The following is a 19,857-nucleotide window of genomic DNA, read 5'->3' on the forward strand; positions in this document are numbered from 1 at the left end:
AGAACAGAGTCTTAACCGCTGGATCACCAGGGAAGTACCAAAGTATGAAGTCGTGATCCAACATCTTGGAAGGAAGCAGTCCATATTAATATCAGCTATTTGTCTTTTTGTCAGTCCGATTTGGAGGTTGCTAGCATTTGTGTAGGACAGATAACCAGGTGAAGCCTTAAGGTTCAAGTTCCTAAAGTTTGGCTGTCATCTGGGTAGTGAAGCATATCTGGTATAGTCCCTTCCAAGGAGATTCAAGGGCAGTCTTTGTTCTTAGTGATTCCAAGTGAAAAGGGTAGCAGAAAATTGGAAACATTAGTTTGGTGAGTTATAGCCGGATATTTGAGGAAACTATAAGAATATAGGATCCGGTCTAATTTATAGGTCTTTAACAAAATCTCAAAAACAATGAATTGGATATAATATCTACAAAGGTGCAAGCATCTTTCTTTCTAGAATTACCCCCATTTTTTAAAATCAAAGATAAAAAAATAAAATCAAAGATAATCACAGTAAAACTAATTTATTTGCGTTATACTTGGCCTGATTATTTACATAGGTGTGGCAAGAATAGTAATTGACCATATGGGTTCTTTTTAAGACTGCTTTGCTGGAACCTTGTAAGTAAGGTACCAGGTCGACTTTTCCGAGGGACTTTATTGGTTCCATAAAGTCAACCTTAGTTCTTTAAAGCGGTCTGGTCATATCTGAGTCTATGTATATCTCTCTCAAATATGACATTCCAGTTAAAGCTTTTGTAACCAGTGCTTCCAATTGTGTCCTGTTACAAGGATAATAGATTCTCATTCAGCTTATGTAAATAACTATTTTGCCATAAAAAGAATGCTCAAGAGTCTCCAAATTTTGGAGGAGTCAGGTAGGGAGAAAAAGTTAATGTTTACAAAATTGTATTTTACCAAATTGTTTTAAGTCATAGATAGCTTAAGAGAAAAAGTTTCCTCAAATCTAGAAAAGCAAAACATTAAAGAACCAGCAGTGCTTCAAACAAGAAGGAATAAAAATTATAATCACCGTTTTCAGTTCATTCAGTTCTAGGTTATTAATTCTTGTTCTGCTTTAATCCATTTTCCCCCATTAGTTCTAGAAATTCTTACCCAATTCAGTATTTTTTAAATTTTTATTTTAAATTAGTTTATTTTAGTTGGAAGATAATTACAGTATTGTGATAGTTTCTGCCATACATCAACATGAATCAGCCATAGGTATACATGTGTCCCCCCCATCCTGAACCCCCCTCCCACTGCCCTCCCCACTCTATCCCTCTAGGTTGTCCCAGAGCACTGGCTTTGGGTGCCCTGCTTCATACATCGAACTCACACTGGTTGTCTGTTTTACATGTGGTAATGTATATGTTTCAGTGCTATTCTCTCAAATCATCCCGCCCTCTCCTTCTTCCATGAAGTCCAAAAGTCTGTTCTTTACATCTGTGTTTCCTTTGCTGCCCTGCATGTAGGATCGTCAGTATCATTTTTCTAAATTTCATATATATGGATTAATATATAGTATTTGTCTGTCTTTTTCTGACTTACTTCACTCTGTATAACAGGCTTTAGGTTCATCCACCTCCTTAGAACTGACTCAAATGCTCCTTTTTATAGCTGAGTAGTACTCCATTGTGTATATGTACCATAACTTCCTTATCCAGTCATCTGCCAATGGATATCTAGGTTGCTTTCATATCCTAGCTATTGTAAATAGTGCTGCAATGAACAGTGAGGTACATGTGTCTCTTTCAATTCTGGTTTTCTTGGGATGCATGCCCAGCAGTGGGATTGCTGGATCATATAGCGGATCTATGCCAAGTTTTTTAAGGAATCTGCCCACTGTTCTTCATAGTGGCTGTACTAGTTTGCATTCCCACCAGCAGTATAAGAGAGTTTCCTTTTCTCCACACCCTCTCTAGCATTTATTGTTTGTAGACATTTTAATGATGGCCATTCTGACTACTGTGAGATGACCAATTCAATATTATGATCTTAAAGTTACCAGAAACTTGTGTTTGCCAAATTCTTTCCATGAATCTCCTTGAAGATGGGTCACTTCTGCAGCAACATTTTTGCAGAAGCATCTGAGTAAAATAATAACTGTAAATGACAGAAGACTTTAAAAAATGCCCATTGTTATAATGAGCATTTATTCTCTAATGAGAATTTATTATAATGAAATTGACAAGGAAATGTGGTTATTTCTGTGACACGCAACATTGTCAAATGATAACTGGAATTATGATGATAATATTATTCCAGGACATTTCATTCAGACTTTAGGAATTGCATATGGTTTCTGAAACATTTATAACTTATACAACTACAACATAAAGGCTTAGTATTACTTCTTATTTGATGATTCTTGCTATGTAACTTAACATATCAAATAAGTCTGATTAGTTTAACATCTTCATTTTTTTTGAGGAGAGGAAACAAATCTCTTGAGATATTCTAGAGGCCCTCTGGAAAATACCAAAGTTAGTTCGAGGTTAAAAAAAAACTTCATTCAGAACTTTATTTTGGGGAAGCTTGTCAGAATTATCAAAAAGTTTTAAAACACTTGTCAAATAGGATCATAGGTCACTGAGAAATGATAACTTAGTTATCCATTTAATCGTAGTGACAAAGACTTTGCAGAGAAACACAGAAAGTTATTTTTTAAACACCTTAGGTCTTTAAAAAATTTTTTTAATTTTGTATGGGATATAGCTAATTAACAATGTTGTGATATTTTCAGGTGAACAGCAAAGGGACTCAGCCACACATATACATGTATCCATCCATTCTCCCCCAAACTTCCCTCCCATCCAGGCTGCCACATAACACTGAGCAGAGTTCCATGTGCTATACAGTAGGCCCTTGTTGGTTAACCATTTTAAATACAGCAGTAAACACCTTAGATCTTTTAATAGAGAAGATTCAGCTTTCTTTAGTAATCAAAGACCTGATAAAGACAACATGGCAAATTATTTTGACAAAACACAGAATCTTTGTTGTCTAGGCAGATTACTTTAAAAGGTAAGGAAAAGCTTTTTTCAATGTCTTACTAAGAGAAAACAGGGATTCCCTGGTGGCTCAGAGGGTAAAGAGTCTGCTTGCAATGCAGGAGACCTGAGTTCAATCCCTGGGTCAGGCAGATCCCCTGGAAAAGAAAATGGCAACCCACCCCAGTATTCTTGCCTGGAAAATCCCATGGACAGAGGAGGAGCTGGTGGGGTACAGTCCATAGGGTTGCAAAGAGTCAGACACTACTGAGCAACTTCACTTTCACTTTCAAGAGAAGACAAAGAATCCAATAAAACCTGTCCTTTTAACAAAGAGAAAACCAAATTAAAAACCCATCAACTTTTTAAAAAATTAAATAAATTGATTTTAATCTTAGTCATCTTGACCACACATAAACTTTTTTTGTGAGATTTGGGGGTGGGGGCACAAATTTTTACAAAAACTTTTTTTTTTAACTTTCAAATCTTGCCCTATTTTTTTTCTTTCTCCTGAAATAGCCTCAATTTAGGATAAAATTGCTTCCCTTTCCCTCAACAACATGTGTTTCCTTTCCTAATACCCTCTTTTGCTAAAAGCAAGCATCTTTCTTTATATACAGAGATAATTTCCCTCATTTTTAGTAGCTTTCATTACATATATTAGACTTCTTAACCCTTAAAAACTTTAATTTTTAGTGAAAATAAGTAACCAATTATGAACTCTCTTTTAGCATTCTATGGTTTGGGAAATTTCTAAATACTTTTTATAATTTTTTATACTTTTTATAATTAAATTTTCTCTCAGTAAATTTTTCAGTGTGGCAGAAGCTATGTTTACTAGGAAACCCGAATATCTTTAGTTTCCCTGTAAAAGGAAGCCAAAAGTAGTAAACCTATGTTCAGTAATCAATATTTCATTATTTTACCTTATTTGGAAATGCCCTGGATATTCAGTGACTACCCATCATTTAATTTAATTTAACTTGGCAAAACTTTAAGATTTCAAGTTACCAAAAAGATATGGAGAAACCATTAAGGAAAGTTCACCTAAAAACTTTTATCCCATTTGCATCCATTCAGTTTACTTATTTCATTTAATTTATATAAGTGCTTCATTTCTTTGAGCCAGTTAAATAGAGCTCTCTTACATAGTAATTTTGGCAGTACCCTCTGAAGGTAGAAAATACTGTACATCTATAATACACACATAAACACACATAAATAGACAGTTGCTAGCAGGGACCTAATAGCTTCTGTTTTAAAATTACTGCCATGAATTGGGTACAGTAATTCACTAGTTGTAAAATAAATTGAATCTAAATTGTTTTTCTGGTAGGTAGAGCAAGCTAAGGTTATCTGCTCAGGTGGGTAAAACATTTTTACTAATATTTTTTTGGGAAGACAGAAGATTTTTTTATTTGCCTATTTTTTATTTGACTGTTTTCCCTTTCCTTTACCATAAGGAAATGGTCAAATGAAAAAGTTTGTAGAACATTTATATCTCAAAGGTACAGAAAAAGAATGCAAGTTCCACTAAGGGGTACTTTGGTTTCCTAAGGCCAGATTTTTTTTTTTACAAAACTTACAAGCTTTTTGAGATAAATAGGGGAGGTTTAGTCAGTTCAGTCAGTTCAGTTGCTCAGTCATGTCCGACTCTTTGCGACCCCATGAACTGCAGCACACCAGGCCTCCCGGTCCATCACCAACTCCTGGAGTTTACCCAAACTCACGTCCATTAAGTCAGTGATGCCATCCAACCATCTCACCCTCTGTCGTCCCTTTCTCCTCCTGCCCTCAATCTTTCCCAGCATCAGGGTCTTTTCAGATGAGTCAGCTCTTCACATCAGGTGGCCAAAGTATTGGAGTTTCAGCTTCAACATCAATCCTTCCAGTGAACACTCAGGACTGATCTCCTTTAGGATGGACTGGTTGGATCTCCTTGCAGTCCAAGGGACTCTCAAGAGTCTTCTCCAACGCCACAGTTCAAAAGCATCAATTCTTTGGCGCTCAGCTTTCTTTATGGGGACTTGTAAAAGGAATGGGTGGACTGTGAACTGCCTCTGGAGTTGTATTCTCAGTTTTACAAAGACTTATAGATAAGGATAGTTGCTTTCATTTCCTCAGGGAATTGGGTTGCAACTTAAAATGACATCATAGGCTGATCCTCCCATTCAGCTACATTATTCTTAATTTGCTTTCTTCTGTGTGTGTGTACACACACAGCCCCTCACATACCCCCCCTCTGTATATCAGGGACAAGATTTCTAACCTAGATGGAAATTAAAAGATTTCTATGTTCTGGACTTGGAGCTGTTTGCCTTTGAAAGGTTTTGGTAAATCCTTTCACAGAGGCTTTAGAAGGTTTTTCTTTCCCTCTGGGTACATAGTTTCATTTTGGTTTAGTGGAGGAGACCTAAAAATAATATTCCTATCAGACTCTGAATATCAGCTTTCACTTTCTGACCAACATCTGACCATAGAGCTACTTTTAAAAAATCCTTTTAAATATCTTGTCAGTTTTCACTTGGGACAAACAGTAAGCATTTCCCAATTTTCAGTTGACACAGGCAGTAAATGTTGACAACCCCTTGGACTTAAGAGGCATCCCCATAGAAGGTACAAAATTTTTTTTTATTTTTTTTCTCTTTTTTGGGTACTATAAGCAGTGATTTGGGAGAGCTGACTCTGGGAAGAATTCTCACCTTTAGCTGGCTTCTGACAGTTTTCCCAGGGTCCCATCTGCAGACTCCGAGGGGTATTTAATGTAGAGGGTATAGCTCCAATATCTGCCAGATGCCAAGATTTTTCACGAATTTAGTTTCCCTTGGCTGTTTAAGGGAATAACATAGCAGTTTCCCCATAAAGTCCCTCAGAGTCTCATCAACTCTGAGAGGGATCCACATGAGAGCCCTCCTTCAAGGGTAGATATGGGGATGTAAGTCCAGTAACTTGGCCGACTTTCAAGGTCTTGTAGTTTCTTTAGAGTGGAAAGATGGTTTAGACTGAGGATTACTAGAAGGAGTGCTCAGCTAGAGGAGGAAAGGTGGCGGGTAGTACAAGTTGCGTCTGTCTTGCAGTCTTTTGTTTTAGGTATCTCTTGTGTCTAATTTTTTGTTGGCCTTTTTCAGTGAATTTTTCAATGAAGCTATTCTGAAGTTATGAAGCTTTTTGGAATTCTACATACCAATTAAAATAGATGTCCCACTCTGTTTGTTTAATTTAGGAACCCCGCTTTCAAGTACACTTCTTAAATGATCTTATCTAATTGGAATGTTCCTCTTAATGGCCGTTGTAATTTCCCTGAGGGCTGGTAACAGTTTAGTAGGATCCTCAGCTGCAAATGAAGTTCAACCCACATTTCTGTCCAGCCATATCTCGCTGTACATGGGGTACAACCCACATTTCTTTCAGCCATATTTTTGGGCCCCTAACCTGATGGCTCTCAAGCTAAGTTCCCAGGATCCAAAACAATGATCTTGTCTAATTCCAGGTTGTTTCTGATAACAACAAAACAACAAAAATGTTTTGTCATTTTTCGTAGATATTTAAAACTTTGTGAACTATAGTTTTTAGACATAAACATGTGTCAGAAAGTGGCACACTTAACTCCTTTAATTTAAGGACCCTAGATGATGTTATTATTTATTTATATTTAGTTAAATCTTTGGATCTCTCAGTTCCACTGTATAATCATAAGGGATTTGATTTAGGTCCTACCTGAATGGTCTAGTCGTTTTCCCTACTTCCTTCAATTTAAGTCTGAATTTGGCAATAAGGAGTTCATGGTCTGAGCCACAGTCAGCTCCCCGTCTTGTTTTTGCTGACTGTATAGAGCTTCTCCATCTTTGGCTGCAAAGAATATAATCAATCTGATTTTGGTGTTGACCATCTGGTGATGTCCATGTATAGAGTCTTCTCTTGTGTTGTTCGAAGAGGGTGTTTGTTATGACCAGTGCATTTTCTTGGCAAAACTCTATTAGTCTTTGCCCTGCTTCATTCTGTATTCCAAGGCCAAATTTGCCTGTTACTTCAGGTGTTTCTTGACTTCCTACTTTTGCATTCCAGTCCCCTATAATGAAAAGGACATCTTTTTGGGTGTTAGTTCTGAAAGGTCTTGTAGGTCTTCATAGAACCGTTCAACTTCAGCTTCTTCAGCGTTACTGGTTGGGGCATAGACTTGGATTACTGTGATATTGAATGGTTTGCCTTGGAAACTAACAGAGATCATTCTGTCGTTTTTGAGATTGCATCCAAGTACTGCATTTTGGACTCTTTTGTTGACCATGATGGCCACTCCATTTCTTCGGAGGGATTCCTGCCCGCAGTAGTAGATATAATGGTCATCTGAGTTAAACTCACCCATTCCAGTCCATTTCAGTTCGCTGATTCTTAGAATGTCGACATTCACTCCTGCCATCTCTTGTTTGACCACTTCCAATTTGCTTTGATTCATGGACCTGACATTCCAGGTTCCAATGCAATATTGCTCTTGACAGCATCGGACCTTGCTTCTATCACCAGTCACATCCACAGCTGGGTATTGTTTTTGCTTTGGCTCCATCCCTTCATTCTTTCTGGATTTCTGGAGTTCAGTGGAAGTGAGAAATAGATTTAAGGGCTTAGATCTGATAGATAGAGTGCCTGATGAACTATGGAATGAGGTTCGTGACATTGTACAGGAGACAGGAATCAAGACCATCCCCATGGAAAAGAAATGCAAAAAAGCAAAATGGCTGTCTGGGGAGGCCTTACAAATAGCAGTGAAAAGAAGAGAAGCGAAAAACAAAGGAGAAAAGGAAAGATATAAACATCTGAATGCACAGTTCCAAAGAATAGCAAGAAGAGATAAGAAAGCCTTCTTCAGCGATCAATGCAAAGAAATAGAGGAAAACAACAGAATGGCAAAGACTAGGGATCTCTTCAAGAAAATCAGAGATACCAAGGGAACATTTCATGAAAAGATGGGCTCGATAAAGGACAGAAATGGTATGGACCTACAGAAGCAGAAGATATTAAGAAGAGATGGCAAGAGTACACAGAAGAACTGTACAAAAAAGATCTTCACGACCCAGATAATCAAGATGGTGTGATCACTGACCTAGAGCCAGATATCCTGGAATGTGAAGTCAAGTGGGCCTTGGGAAGCATCACTACGAACAAAGCTAGTGGAGATGATGGAATTCCAGTTGAGCTATTCCAAATCCTGAAAGATGATGCTGTGAAAGTGCTGCACTCAATATGCCAGCAAATTTGGAAAACTCAGCAGTGGCCACAGGTCTGGAAAAGGTCACTTTTAATTCCAATCCCAAAGAAAGGCAATGCCAAAGAATGCTCAAGCTACTGCACAATTGCACTCATCTCACACACTAGTAAAGTGATGCTCAAAATTCTCCAAGCCAGGCTTCAGCAATATGTGAACTGTGAACTTCCTGATGTTCAAGCTGGTTTTCAAAAAGGCAGAGGAACCAGAGATCAAATTGCCAACATCCGCTGGATCATGGAAAAAGCAAGAGAGTTCCAGAAAAACATCTATTTCTGCTTTATTGACTATTCCAAAGCCTTTGACTGTGTGGATCACAATCAACTGTGGAAAATTCTGAAAGAGATGGGAATACCAGACCACCTGATCTGCCTCTTGAGAAATTTGTATGCAGGTCAGGAAGCAACAGTTAGAACTGGACATGGAACAACAGACTGGTTCCAAATAGGAAAAGGAGTACGTCAAGGCTGTATATTGTCACCCTGTTTATTTAACTTATATGCAGAGTACATCATGAGAAACGCTGGACTGGAAGAAACACAAGCTGGAATCAAGATTGCCGGGAGAAATATCAATAACCTCAGATAGGCAGATGACACCACCCTTATGGCAGAAAGTGAAGAGGAACTAAAAAGCCTCTTGATGAAAGTGAAAGTGGAGAGTGAAAAAGTTGGCTTAAAGCTCAACATTCAGAAAACGAAGATCATGGCATCCGGTCCCATCACTTCATGGGAAATAGATGGGGAAACAGTGGAAACAGTGTCAGACTTTGTTTTTCTGGGCTCCAAAATCACTGCAGATGGTGACTGCAGCCATGAAATTAAAAGATGCTTACTCCTTGGAAGGAAAGTTATGACCAACCTAGATAGCATATTCAAAAGCAGAGACATTACTTTGCCAACAGAGGTTCGTCTAGTCAAGGCTATTGTTTTTCCAGTGGTCATGTATGGATGTGAGAGTTGGACTGTGAAGAAGGCTGAGCGCCGAAGAATGGATGCTTTTGAACTGTGGTGTTGGAGAAGACTCTTGAGAGTCCCTTGGACTGCAAGGAGATCCAACTAGTCCATTCTGAAGGAGATCAGCCCTGGGATTTTTTTGGAAGGAATGATGCTGAAGCTGAAGCTCCAGTACTTTGGCCACCTCATGTGAAGAGTTGACTCATTGGAAAAGACTCTGATGCTGGAAGGGATTGGGGGCAAGAGGAGAAGGGGACGACAGAGGATGAGATGGCTGGATGGCATCACTGACTCGATGAACGTGAGTCTGAGTGAACTCTGGGAGTTGGTGATGGACAGGGAGGCCTGGTGTGCTGCGATTCATGGTGTCGCAAAGAGTCGGACACGGCTGTGCGACTGATCTGATCTGATCTTGGATCTCTCAGAGCTAAGAAAGACGAATATGTTGCTGTATTGGAGATTACGTAATGTTTTACAGTGTAACTCATTACACAAATTTTCTTGAGGTTGGCAGGCAACCTAATGTCAATCTTACCCATTCGGTGACCACCTTGTCCTAACATGAGGGTTTTTTAGAGTTAGATGGCAAGTACTTTGATAGCTTTCAAAGTATTCGACTTATGCCCACCAATTTTCGCAGCTTTTTTCTTTTTGGCTTCCAAGATTTCGATTAGCAGTAGCCTTTATCCATACAAAACAAGACAAACAGACGTGTGTACTTCATCACAACAGCCATAACCGAAATGTTGACAGTGAACTGGCCAAGAGAAGGCACTGTGTGCACCACCAGCAATTCCCAAATTGGCAACTGGGAACTGGGGAAAAGTCACAACCAGCAGACCCCCAAAATGAGGGCTGTGGATTGGCCTGGGTTTCTGAAAAGGGGTAATATATACGGACTCATTGGAAAAGACCCTGATGCCGGGAAAGATTGCAGGCAGGAGGAGAAGGGGATGACAGAGGATGAGATAGTTGGATGGCGTCACTGACTCAATGGACATGGGTGTGGGTAGACTCCAGCAGTTGGTGATGGACAGGGAGGCCTGGTGTGCTGTGGTTCATGGGGTTGCAAAGAGTTGGACACGACTGAGCAACTGAACTGAATGTCCCAAAAGAGGCATATTCTCTTACATAACTAAAATACTATATTACACTGAAAAAATAAAATTTATAGAGTAATATTTTCTGGCATATAGTTCATATTCAGAATTCCCCAGTTGTGCAGAAGTGCCTTTGTAGCTGTGTTTTCTTTCCCTTTGGAAGAAGAGCCTTCCCTAGCCTTCTTGTTCTCTCCATTCATTCTGCTTTCTTGCCTGTTTTTCCGAGCTTGCCCCTGAAGGGTGCATTCACACTGCTGTCTTCTATGTTTTTATTTATCCCACCCCATGGAGTATGATTTAGACAAGTTCTTGAATGACCTCGAAATCCCATGGAGCATTTTCAGTACTTATTTTGCTTGACTTCCTGGCAATACCTGGCCCTCCTATACACTCCCATCTTAAAATACTCAATGGCTCTTAGCTTCAGTGACAGCCTCTTCTCCTGGTTTTCCTATTATGTCTCTGTTTGAACTATTTATGAGGGCTCCATTTTCTTCCAACTTCTAAATATTGGGGCTTCTCTGGGTTTCTCTCGGCTCTCTTACTTGGTCACTCTAATGCTCTCCTTGGGTGACTTTACTCCTGTGGCTTTAATTATCATCAATATGTCAAAGCTACTGTATCTTTATTTTCAGCTCATATCATATACTATAAACTCTGGTTCCTTGGCCTCGATTGGGAATCATTTTAGACAAGTATATTTCTTTGTAAAAGGAGACTATGGTCTCCATCTGAAATTACGATCCCTCTCAATAACAATTTTTTTTTAGTTCAGATCAGATCAGTCACTCAGTCGTGTCCAACTCTTTGCGACCCCATGAATCGCAGCTCACCAGGCTTCCCTGTCCATCACCAACTCCTGGAGTTCACTCAGACTCATGTCCATCAAGTCAGTGATGCCATCCAGCCATCTCATCCTCTGTCGTCCCCTTCTCTTCCTGCCCCCAATCCCTCCCAGCATCAGAGTCTTTTCCAGTGAGTCAACTCTTCGCATGAGGTGGCCAAAGTACTAGAGTTTCAGCTTCAGCATCATTCCTTCCAAAGAAATCCCAGGGCTGATCTACTCATTTTTTAATATGATAACATGTTGGCCTTATGGTTTATGTAGGATTGACACTACAAACAGCTATTGCTTACATGAAGCAGGCAAACAAAAAGCCAATCAACCTTTTTGTTCTTTATACCACTTAAATTCATTTTCATCTTTTCCCTTTTTACTGTGTATTTAATCCATCTCTGCTTTAGAGATGTCAAGTATTATGAGACTCTGACATTGCCTCTTTAGATAGCACTCTAGTACTTTAGAAGGTAGAAGGTAGTGCTGAAAGGATATGAAGTCCCACTTCTTTACTTTTTTTGGCCAAATTCCAGCCTTGACTAAATTCACCAAGAAACCAGCCTTGTAGTTGGATCCTGTTAATTACTAGAAAATCCTGTTACAGATACATATCAATTCAATTTAAGAAAGGGCAGTACCTCAGCCCCAATTGCCAATTTTAGGTATACCTTGTTTTATTGCACTTTGCTTTATTGCGCTTTGCAGATATTGTACTTTTTACAAATTGAGGTTTGTAGCAATCCTATTGGCACCATTTTTCCAGCAGCATTTGTTCACTTCATGTGTCAAATTTTAATAATTCTGACAGTTTTTTCAACTTTTCCATTTTATTATGGTTGTTAACAGTGATCTGTGATCAGCGATCCTTGATGTTACTATTGTAATTGTTTTGACTTTTTTAGCAGTAAAGTATTTTTTTAATTAAGATATGTACATTTTTTAAGACTTAATGGTATTGTACACTTAGTAGGATACAATGTAGTATAAACATAACTTTTATATGCACTGAGGAAAAAATTTATGTGACTCTCTTTATTGCATTATTTATTGTATTGTGGTTGTCTGGAACCTAAATCTCTCCAAGGTATGCCTGTGTTTCCTGTAATCAGAACACTTTTCTATATGATTATGGCTTTATACTACATTATCTTTCTAGCAGCTGCAAAATTTGAAGATTTAATGCTAATTATATTTGATCCTGGGTGAATGAATGTGGCAGTATAACTCCAATTAGTAATTAATAACAAAGAAGATGTAAAAAGAAATTGTAGTTAAGGTATTTAATTTTTTTTCTTGAGTGAGGATTAAAGGTCATTATTGAATTGTTAAATACAACATACTTCTTACAAGAAAATATTTTAATGATTTAAAATAATAGTAAATCTTTTACATAGCTAAATTTATTATACAATAATTATTTTAAGAATTTGTATTTTCATGATAATGATTGTTTTAGCACAATCATTCTGCTGCTCCACTTCAGCTGCTCCCTCCCATTTCCTGGCTACCATGGCCACCTCGATCACCTCGACCTCGCTGGGATCTTTATGATCAAATGATCGTTATCCCATTCTCATAATCTCTCAATTTTCATTGAATCTTCTGGACTTCCCATTGTCTCTGTATCCCCACCCTTTCTTTACTTTTTTCCCCATCCATTTCTCCCCATCTTCTATTGGCTATCACTTGAACCAGTTAACAAATGTACACAGTAATCATGTTTTAGGCCATTTAAAGGAAGAGCAATAGGTGAATTGTTTGTTCCTAGACCAGTTGCTAGCAAACTTTGGCTATAGTTCTTTTTTTTCATTATTAAAATTATTTATTTATTTTAAAATGAAACAAAGATGAATATTTTTAATGATAAAAGGTACAACTCACAAAGAAGATAGACATCTATTTCTTCTGATTTTTGCTTTGGTCTAATGGTTTATGATGGCTATAGTTTCTTGATGGGAAAGCCAAGGATATTAGTAATTGACTTGAATTTTTCTACACGGATAATTCAGATTTTTTTTTTTTAGTAGCCTTTAGAATTTGTCTTTTGTGCCCAGAAGGTTCTGGTTTGAGTGTTCACATTTACACACCCTATTTTATCCTTTAATGGTTATTTTCAGCTTTGCTATAGGCTTGGTAGGCTGCAGCTGGGGCACTACCAAAAAAAAAAAAAGAGGAATGAATTAGAGTATTTTATAATTGGAAAGAATCTTAGAGATTATATAATTCCAAATTCTCATTGTTCATATGAGAAATTGAGGATCAGAGAGGTTAAGCGATTTGCCTGAGGTTACATAGTTGGCACCTGGTTGAGTTAGGACCAAAATGGAAATCTCCAGATTACAAATTCAGAACTTATTTTTATTATCCCATGTGAATGGGTTGGTGGGTGGGCAAGTGTGTGAGTAATTAAAAGGTCAGAGAAATGACTTCTTTTTCTTCCCCTTCTCTGACTGGAAGGCCAGATGTTTCCAAGAATAATAAAACTATGATCTCTTTTGTCATTTGGAAAAGTGATAGTTTTGTTTAAAGCATCTGTCATTGTTTGAAGGCTGTACCTCAGGCTTTCCTCTTATTTATCTCTTGTTTAAGAAAAATGCTTTCCAGGGACAAGGATGCTGTATTGTGCGCTTGCTGGTAGGGATGCCAGAGTTTGTGGAGGAGCGAGCCTCATAGGGTCCCTGCCTTGCTTGCTGCTCAGGAAGCAGGCTTTGTGACCGACCATCTCCTGTCTGCTGGGCGTGTATGTGCTTTGAGCTGTTTTTCCGATGAAGTTGGAAGTCTCACTGGGACAGCCATATACTCTAGCAGATGGCAGACACCTGTAAACAAAAGTGACAGTGAAAACTGTGGTCCCAGAATTGAGCCATACCCTATTCTCTCTGTGCTTTGAACAGCTGAGGCAATAGATGCTTTCCCTTCTTGTTTAAAGTCTTTTGCTTCTAGACGGTTCATTCTTTTTCCAGTTCATTTGAATTCATTTTAATCAGCTCTATCACATTCGTGTCTCTCTCCTGACTTAAAGTTACATTAAATATTCACTCATCCTGTTGCCTCCTCAGGAGGCCTCTGCCAGCAGAATTTCAAAAGCAGAGTCTTTAAATGCCTTATCATTCTGAATATAAAACTTCTTATTTAAAGGACTGTCGAATAAACGCCTATTTAAAAAACCAAACCAAGCATAAGATTCACCAATTAGCATGAAGAGAAACACAAGACAGTAAGTTTTAACTGAATGGTAATTTCATTCATTCATTTAGTCATTTAATAAATATTTATTGCACATTTACTATGTTCCAGGGATGGTTCCAGACCCAGGGGATATAGTAGCTAACCCTGTGGACCAAAATCCCAGCTTTAATGGAGATTACATTCTAGTGAAAGGAGACAGTAACAAATGAGTAAAACATATGCTCTATCAGATGGTGAGACGTACTGTGGAGAGAAGATAAAGGAGATAGGCAGTGGGGGGTTGGGTGCCATTTTCAAGGGGTAGTCAGGAAAGGCCTTACTGAGAAGGTGATGTTTGAGCCAAGACCGTGGACTCTGAGGCAGTCTTGTGCATCCTGGTTTGCATGGCTCTTTTGGCTCTTGGTTTCTGAGATGGTAACCTGTTTGTTCACAGTAGTTTGTGAATTTGTAAATGAAATATTACATATAATTAGAAAGTCTTTGAGGGTACTAGAAGTTGCTAGCCTCTCTGAAGCTGAAGTTTCCTTATGTGTAACATGGAGATGATAATACTTGTGGAACTGAATGTCTTATAATAGACTATTGAACTTATGGTGCTACTTTGCCCTACTGTTATAGGAATAACAATAAACTTGATTTTGTTTTTGGTGTTGTTAATACTAAATAGAAGAGATTTTAGTGGTCATTTTTTCTGTGACATCACTATGCAGATGAAGAGGCACTGAAAAGATCAATGGCTCTATGGAAGTTAAGATCTTGGGCCATGGGGCCATTGAGACCTGGGTTCAGTTCATTGCTGTCCATTTCCACTTACTGGCTACATGCCCTTAACTAAGTCTCCCCCAGCTTCACAGAGTGGTAAGGACTGACTACAGAGATGAATTCCTTGCCTGGCCCTCAGTACGTGCCCAGGAAATAGCCCTGGAAGAGTTCTGTTATGCTTGGTGAACAGAGAGCCCCTGAGATGAGAGTTGGTTGATGATGACAATGACTGTCCCACAGAAGAGGCCTTTCAGGTGTGCCTGGGCTGCACATAATGATATGGTGAGAACACTTGAGTTTTCAGACATTGTACCAACAATTACTTGCTTTGTGATATTGAATGTCACTTGATTTCTTCTCCCTCTGGTTTTCCCCTGTAAAGGTAATGATACTTGACCTTATGCCTATTTCCTGGGGTTTTCTGGAAGCTGAATAATGAAATGACGGTCTCTGGAACCTGATAACGTTGGAGAAGTTCACAAACAGATACCCTCAGATGACTAGTGTATACTCGTTGTACCACAGCAGTACTAAACTGAGAGGCTGGATTGCTGCTTTCTGAACTCAAATTGTTCTTGTTATAGTCAACTCTTAATTCTTATGTGCTAACTGGGAAAAATGATAGCCTGAATAAAAGAAGCCAGCTGGTGTTGATTACTCGTCACTCTAAAAGTTGAGAAAGACATAAGAGACTATATTTTAAATCTCATTATTTCTCACCTGATTTCTTTCTTCAAAGCTGTGAAGCTGCAGGATGGTTCAGAGGCTCCCAGCCCCAGAAGAGAGCCAGTGTGCCTGAATAATCTACAAGCAAAACAGTACTTGTCACTATAGTTGCCATTTATTTATCAAGTGTTTTACACTGGGCATTGGACTAAACTGTTCACCTATGGTATCTCATTTCATCCTCATAGTAACTCTGTGTGGAGAAGGCAATGGCACCCCACTCCAGTACTGTTGCCTGGCAAATCCCATGGACGGAGGAGCCTGGTGGGCTGCAGTCCATGGGGTCGTGAAGAGTCGGACATGACTGAGCAACTTCATTTTCACTTTTCACTTTCATGCATTGGAGAAGGAAATGGCAACGCACTCCAGTGTTCTTGCCTGGAGAATCCCAGGGACAGGGGAGCCTGGTGGGCTGCTGTCTATGGGATCGCACAGCGTCGGACACGACTGAAGTGACTTAGCAGCAGCAGCAGTAACTCTGTGAAGGAGAAGGGGTGTTGTGTTCTTTTAACAGTTGAATCACAGGTGCAGAAGGTAGAGTGAATCATACTTCTCAGTATGTTGTACATTGTCATACTGGTCTGCACAAGACTGTTTCTTATGGTAGTTCACTAGCTTATTCCCCTTTAACCATGTACTCTATGCTCATTCATTTACCCACCCCTCACAAATAACCAATCTCTTATTTTTCATGTATTTTCCTTTCTGTATATTCTTATGAAACATACCTTGTGGTTTCATGTGTGTTGAAAATTTATATAAAATGGTATGTTATATTTCATTCTGTCTTTCATTTTCTAATAACTGTTCTGACTGAAGTACTGTATTTTTAAGACCCATCCACATTGTAATATGTTGCTTCCAGTTGTGGCATAATACTCCATGGTGTGCATCCACCACAATCACATCTTCTCCTTCCTAGCAGTGGACAGCCAGGCTGCATTGGTGTCAAACTCCCTATTGCCACCAACAAAGAATTATTGTATCCCTATATGTCTCCTTTATGACCTGTGTGAGAATTGCTTTGGGGTATATAGTGAAGGATGGAATTGCTGCTTCATAGGGCATGCATAGACTTCATATGCCTAAGTAGTGCCAGAGAAGGAAACTAAAGCTGTGAAAGCTCTAATAACTTTCCCCAAATCACATAGACAGTAATCAGCGGAGATAGGATTCAAAAATTCTACTCTGATGGCTGTGTCATCATTAGTCCTATTTGAGACTTGAGGACATTGTACAGAAGCATAAAGTTACATCTCATTGTCTGTAGTTTTTATGTTCTTAGAACCTAGGAATCCAGGTGGACTGATTTTTTTTTCTGAAGCACTTATCGTCCGCCCCCCTCCCCACCAAAGCTCCATAGTAACTGTTTTTCTTTGTCTTTCATATCCTGTGGGTCTGCAGCACTAAAAGCCGCATTGGTCATACAGAACTGGTACCGAGGTTACAGCGCCCGGTTGAAGACCAGACAACGCTATGCCCTCACTATCTTCCAGTCCATCGAATACGCTGATGAGCAAGGCCAGTTGCAGGTCTGTTTTGCAAGCTTGTCTCTTCTTTTGATAAAATGCTTCTCTTTACTCCTTTTATTGAAAGCATGAAAGGTTGAGTCCATTTTAGTAGCAGAGGAACCTTGGTGAAAGACTTTTATAGAGGATATAGTGACACTGTTTTGGAACTAGCTATTGAGAGAGTATGATTTGGGAACAGGATGGTGTTTTTCAGTTCTGAAGTTCATATTTTTAAGACAGCTTCTAGATGTCCAGTTAACTAAAAAAAAATGGTCTTATTCTTTTTTTCAATATGTGCCCTAATAGTAAAGTTGCTACTTCATGAAGCAAAAAATGTTTTAAGGAGTTAAATAAATGGAAGAATCTCCTGGGGTCAAACATAGGAAAATTCTAGAAGAAAATATAGATGGGTGGGTAAAGACTTTTTCAAGCTTGCAAAAGCAATATGTAAATCCAGCTTTAACAATAAAAAGATCTCAGAAAGATCTACAATATATTTGTTAATGAAAAATAAACTTGTGGAACAATATGAAGAATTTTATCCCATATATGTGAAAGAAAATGCAACATACAATAAAAGTTTGGAAAATGATATAAAGTATTTACTGTGTCCATTTCTGGGAAGAAGCATGGTATTGGTAGGTAGGAGGGAACTTCTCATTTTTATTCTGTATCATTTGTGTTTTTCAACAATTGTATTTTTATAAATGTATCACAATATAATTTAAGTAAAATGTTATATAAAAATAATAAATATAATTAAAAATAATTAAGATTTCAAAAAGAATTAAAGAAATTGCTGGATTTATTCTTAGTAGCTATAAAAATTATATACTATGATTTAGTCAGATATTCCCTTAGCAGTTCACAGCACTGACTGTCCTTTTAAGCACTGTAGAATATAGTGACGGAGATTAAGAGAGAGTGAGCTCTTAAATTGATATGCTTTATGCACAAATGTTCCAGTATTAGTACATTCTTTAAATATTGAGTCTTTTTAAATAACATTTATTGGGGTATAATTCACCCATTTAAAGTAGACAATTCAGTGGCCTTTAGTTTATTCACAAAGTTGTGTAATCATCACTACAATATAGTTTAGAACACTTTCATCAACACCCCCTTCAACAACAAAAAAATACCTCTATACTCATTAGCACTCACTCCCCATTCCTGCTCTCTGTGGTCCCTGGCAACTGCTAATCCGTTTTTTGTCTTTCTGGATTTGCCTTTTGTGGCCATTTCAAATAAATAAAGTCACATAGTATGCGATCCTTTGTGACTGGCTTCTTTCACTGAGCATAATGCCTTCAAGGTTCATCCATGTTACAGCATGTGTCAGTACTTCATTCCTCTTTATTGCTGAACGTTATTCTGTTGTATAGATCTAGGACATTTTGTTTATTCTTTCCTCAGTGAATACATCATTTGGGTTGCTTCTACTTTTTTTGTCTATTATGAATAATGCTGCTATGATTATTTGTGTGCAGATTTTTCTGTGAACATATTTTTTTTCAGTTCTCTTAGATATATACCTAGGAGTGGAATTTCTGGGTCATTGAGTAAGTCTGTGTTTAACTTTTTGAGTAATTACTAAACTGTTTTTCAAAGCAGCTGCACCATTTTACATTCCCACCAGCAGTGTATGAGGGCTTTAATTTTGCCACATCTGTGTCAACATTTGTTATTTATGTTTTTGATGATAGTCATCCTAGTATATGTGAAGTGGTGTCTCATTGTGATTTCTATTGACTCATAATTGACAAATCCATCAACAGCTTTAAAATCATACATTTTGGTATTTGTATGGAAGGTTTTCCTTCCCAGATCTACTCCCAGATTGAAGGTTCCTTAGTGTTCACTCTTCATAGGAGATGAGGCTTGGAAGTTATTTGTGCTATATACATGCAGGTCTTTGCAGATAATTTGTAGTCACAGAGGAAGTATCTTGGTGATGGTTGGAATGCTGGTAGATTTCCGTCTTTCCTTCCTCCCTCCTTCCCTTCCTTCCTTTCCCAAATATATTTGACATTTAAGAATATCTCTTACTCTCACCATAAAAAGGAATAGAAGAACATAATGAAAAAATATCTAGTAGTTGTCTTAGATTGGTTTCTTAGAATCAGAGTCTGAGATAGGGCTTCTTGTACAAGTGACTTCCTGAGAGGGTATTCACAGGAAAAACCTGTAAGGGAGCGTGAAAAGCAAGATAGGATGGGGGAAAAAGCTAGGCAAAAATATGGTTTCTGGAAAAGTCTGACCTCAGCCTGATCCTGTTGGGAGATCTGAAGTGTGAAATGTGTCAGATTGTCCCACCAGTGGCAACAGAGGAGGTGGTCTGGGCTGTGATACCCTTGCTTCAGTTAGTCATTTCCTATGGGCAGTCCCCCAGGAGGGGGATATCTGATATCCTAAGCGACTCTGCGGGGCCTATGGACTTTCCCATCGGCCAAGGAAAGTCCTGGGGAGGAGGAGGGCTGGTGAAGACGGGACCCAGTAGCATCTATGGCAGCTTGGAGATGAGAACCTCACATA

General features: G+C 38.5%; 1 protein-coding gene across 6 annotated transcripts in view; it reads left to right on the plus strand.

Moving 5' to 3' along the window:
* The window catches only part of PPEF1 (protein phosphatase with EF-hand domain 1), a 114,351-nt gene that overhangs the window by 17,149 nt on the left and 77,345 nt on the right, over window positions 1-19,857 (plus strand). For all 6 annotated transcript variants that reach the window (XM_044936616.1, XM_044936618.1, XM_044936620.1 and 3 more), the window contains exon 3: window positions 17,216-17,343. In XM_044936616.1, coding sequence (XP_044792551.1) covers window positions 17,216-17,343 — 128 coding nt within the window. The remainder of the gene's footprint in view (window positions 1-17,215; window positions 17,344-19,857) is intronic.

This window comes from Bubalus bubalis, chromosome X (assembly GCF_019923935.1).
Source record: "Bubalus bubalis isolate 160015118507 breed Murrah chromosome X, NDDB_SH_1, whole genome shotgun sequence".
Lineage (NCBI taxonomy): Eukaryota > Metazoa > Chordata > Mammalia > Artiodactyla > Bovidae > Bubalus > Bubalus bubalis.